A 3,885-nucleotide genomic window follows, 5' to 3' on the forward strand; every position below is an offset into this window, starting at 1 on the left:
AGAGAGCCGATTCACCCCCCTCTCTGCTGCTGCTGCCGTGACGGGGTTACCTGTCTGCATGGGGTTACCTGTCTGCATGGGGTTACCTGTCTGCATGGGGTTACCTGTCGGTACAGGGTGGGGGTTACCTGTCTGTATGGGGTTACCTGTCTTTATGGGGTTACCTGTCGGTATAGGGTGGGGTTGCCTGTCTGCATGGGGTTACCTGTCGGTATAGGGCGGGTTTACCTGTCTGTATGGGGTTACCTGTCGGTACGCGGTCGGGGGTTACCTGCCGTGATGGTGTCTCGGTGCTTCAGGCTCTGCTGCTCCACGGTGGAGCGGTGCTGGATCTCGAAGCGCCTGAAGAAGCCCTCCTTGGGCTTCCAGAGCGCCTGCAGAAGCAGGGGCCTCTCGTTGGCCCCCACCACCCGGAAGCACTCCCTCCTCCACTCGTGATCGGCCCCCGTCTGACCAATCACGTCGCAGAGCACGTAGTCGCTGGCGTCCTCTTTCTCCAGACAGTACCTGTGCGATAGGAGCATGGCTGTCATGTTGTATTAATCAGGTTTTAGTGTGATTGCTATTTATCCAATGATTAATCTGAATAATCGATTACTAAAATAATTGTCAGCTGCAGCTCTACTATGAATACTTTTGCTAAGCACTGGATGTTTTCTTCAAACTGTAAATATTGATTTCCTATCTTAAAGTGAAAATTGGAAGACTCATTAGTATATTTTATTTCATGAACATTGAGAGGCGATCGGCTTCCAGGGCCGGGCTGTAGGGGGCGCTCTCACCTCTCCAGGGCCTCCCTCACCAGCTCCCTGGCGCTGGAGTGGCTGGTGGCCAGCACGCTCTTGTAGTGGGCTCCCTGGCAGATGTCGCTGCCGAAGATCTTCAGGATCCCCGGGATGGAGCGCTGGCTGGAGAGCTCGGCGGGGTCGTCGGCGGCCTGGGGGTCAGGACCGCCCTGGGTCGGGCCCCGCCGGCTTGCCTCCCGCAGGTTGGGGCTGTAGTTGAAAACCGTGGACAGCCGGTTGTTGTGACGCCGGATCTTGCTCTTGGCCGGCTGCCGGACGCCGACGCTCTCTGCGGAGCGGACGGCGCCGTCCGACTTGTTGGACCTGAGCGGAGGAGCAGAGTCAGGCTGCAGAGCCTTCAAACGTTTCTGTTTATGCTTCAACAAACTCTCTGCTTCTACCAAACAATATCTAATAATGTCTCTGAGTCCTTTGGATGCCAGCAGCTATTTATAATAACTGCATGGGATTTACTTTGAAACTGGCCTTACTGAACAGGGTTTTATTTTAGTCTTTATTCTGTTTCATTTTAGTTTAATTAAGAGAATATAGCCATAAAATTAGGAGAATAAAGACTCAATCTGACCAGAAAAAACATCTAAAAATTACAAGATATAAATCATTTTAACGAGAAAAAGGTTTTGATAGTTATTGTGATCTGACATGAGCAGCTCAGTCGTTTGCCTGATCGTTTCAAAGCTCTGCTTATTGTAATAACTAGATGCTGCTGTGTTAAAAGTATTTTCTATCTGTAAAACTTAAACCAAAGTAGAAGTTCACAAGATGATCAACATTTCTCATTTTTTCTTATTTTTTATGTCAGAGTTCTCATAAAGTTACAAATTCATTCTCCTAATATTGCAATTTTACTCCGGTGATATTTGGACTATTGTTGTATGTTTTTATTCTTGTAATTAAAAACAATCTCAGCCTGGCCCAAATACTCCAAATAAATCAAGCAGTAAACACAAAACAAGATGGCGGCGCGGGCCGTGGTGACATCACTCTGAACTACGGAAACCCAATAAACGCTTTGGACAAAAATATCAATGTCCCAAAAATTAAATCTTAAAAAATGAAAGGCCAGATTGATCGGCAGCCTTTCTGTAGATCTACTTGCTTTGATTGTCACTTTGCTGATGTTGCATCAGAATTTTTCCATTGTGGGAGAATTTAGGATATTTTTATTCTTTATCCACATTTTTCCAGACCTGGAAATGACTTCAATCACGTGTCTTGGTTTTCCAGATTACAAAGGAATCCTGCGTTCCCAGTCTGGGCGGGTTGCTCTGTAAAAACACACAACCCGCCCAGTGTGCACCCAGGAGTCTAGTAAAGGGTTTAAATAAGTTTCATCTCCTCCTAAACTGTTAAAAGAGGCATTGAAACACCAGAACAATGCTGAAAGGCAGAAAATGACTTTAAATCCAGACACCATCATGATTTCACAAACATTACCAGCTGACTGTACTCTAAAAGTATTTTTAAAGGACTTTATTAAAGAAAAAACAGTTATCCAACCTGGCCCTATGTGAAAAATAAATACTTCCCCTCGTTACATTATGGGGTTGAAAATATGACACATTTTTCAGTTCAGTCTCACTGAACACACCCTGATTACTGCAAAATGAGAAGAATCAACAAACCCCTGAAACAGAACTGGTCTGACAACATGAGGTAGGCCAGACCGCAAGATCCAAATGCAACAAATGAAGCCACGACTTGAAGGAAACAGACAATTATGCTCAAAATCCTTTAAATGCGGATTGATTGAAGCATTTCTGCAAAGAGGAGCATCAACATTTCTTCACAATGATGTCAAAGACTGATTTCAAGTTTTCCAAACACTTGATGGAAGATAACCAATTATTATTATCTACAGGAGGCAATAACTTTTGATAAAAGTTCTCTCATAAATTAAATCAATATCTGAGAACTGATGTAGTCAGGTTAACTTTGTACAACATTAAAATTTGCATGTGTCAGAATTAAAGAGTTAAAAACTTATACAAGTTACTTTGGGGGACTGTGAGGTGGAACTCTCTTATTTTATGAGTTAAAATCAATTATTTCATGATGCCAATCAGTCCACGCAGCTGTTTTCTGATGGAGGATGGATGTAACCATATGGCCACAACACAGTTAAATCTAATGCTAAAAGTAAATATTTGTAAATTACTGAACTTACTGGACAGATCCATTGCTGGGTTTCCTCCCCAGTTTGGCCAGGCGCCTTTTGGGAGAGCGGATGAGCAAACCCACGGGGAAGTTGAGGGTTTGTTTATTTACGTGGCTGCTTCTCTCCTCAGAAATCATCGTTTGACTTCAGTTTGTCTACAGAAACACGACGGAACCACCGAGACAGCCGACGTGGGCAGAGGTTCGCATTCTCCCTCCGCTGCCCCGCTACAGCTAGCGGCGGGAGACGGGAACTTTTCCGGATTAGAAAAGCTCAAAAAAGTTTAATCCACAAGACAAACCTTTTTCCCCAGAAGAAGACGTAAAAAGAAGCAGAAAAACCGCTCCAACAGCCGCTCGTGCTTCCGTTACACAGACCGTTATCCGAACCGTTTCCAACCGTAAGTTCACATTCCTTCACGGGAAAGAAGGAAACCCGGAGAAGTTTCAGAAGTTTACATTAAAATTCGTCGACATTGGGATCCAAAATGCAATAAACCGGCAGTCCGTTTGCGAGAAAAAGTTTCTGGGAAAGCGGTGAAGTTCCATCCCGGGTCACGTTGGCAGCCGTTATGTCCAACACGGAGCGCTGACTGAGCGGACTGGAAGGATCAACCTGCCGCCGCTGGAGCGCGAGCTTCCTCACTGACGTCACGAGCACCAGGAGGCGGGGCTAACTCACGCGCTCTCATGCATATGGCAAGCTAAATTAACATTTAATGGCCAGACTTGAACATGTAATTTTACAAATAAAAATAAAAGTATCAAATTTGTGCATTTAGTCAACAAGACTTGAGTCCATATCCTACAAGCATAAAATATGTATTGAAATGAAGATGATCTAAGTTAACCCAGATGCCACAAAAGCTGAAGTGGTAGATTAGTTTGAACATGGAAACTAATAATCAGCTTGTTCCATTTC

At 44.6% G+C, this 3,885-nt stretch overlaps 1 protein-coding gene across 2 annotated transcripts in view; it reads right to left on the reverse strand.

The window, feature by feature from the left end:
* radil2a (Ras association and DIL domains 2a) overlaps nucleotides 1-3,629 on the reverse strand; it is a 22,094-nt gene extending 18,465 nt beyond the window's left edge. For both annotated transcript variants that reach the window (XM_007573838.2, XM_016661698.1), the window contains exons 1-3: nucleotides 2,974-3,629; nucleotides 783-1,109; nucleotides 272-507 (exon numbers count right to left, since the gene is read on the reverse strand). In XM_007573838.2, coding sequence (XP_007573900.1) covers nucleotides 272-507; nucleotides 783-1,109; nucleotides 2,974-3,101 — 691 coding nt within the window. In that variant the 5' untranslated portion in view covers nucleotides 3,102-3,629. The remainder of the gene's footprint in view (nucleotides 1-271; nucleotides 508-782; nucleotides 1,110-2,973) is intronic.
* Nucleotides 3,630-3,885: the final 256 nt, after the last annotated feature.

This window comes from Poecilia formosa, unplaced genomic scaffold, assembly GCF_000485575.1.
Source record: "Poecilia formosa unplaced genomic scaffold, Poecilia_formosa-5.1.2 Scaffold339, whole genome shotgun sequence".
Lineage (NCBI taxonomy): Eukaryota > Metazoa > Chordata > Actinopteri > Cyprinodontiformes > Poeciliidae > Poecilia > Poecilia formosa.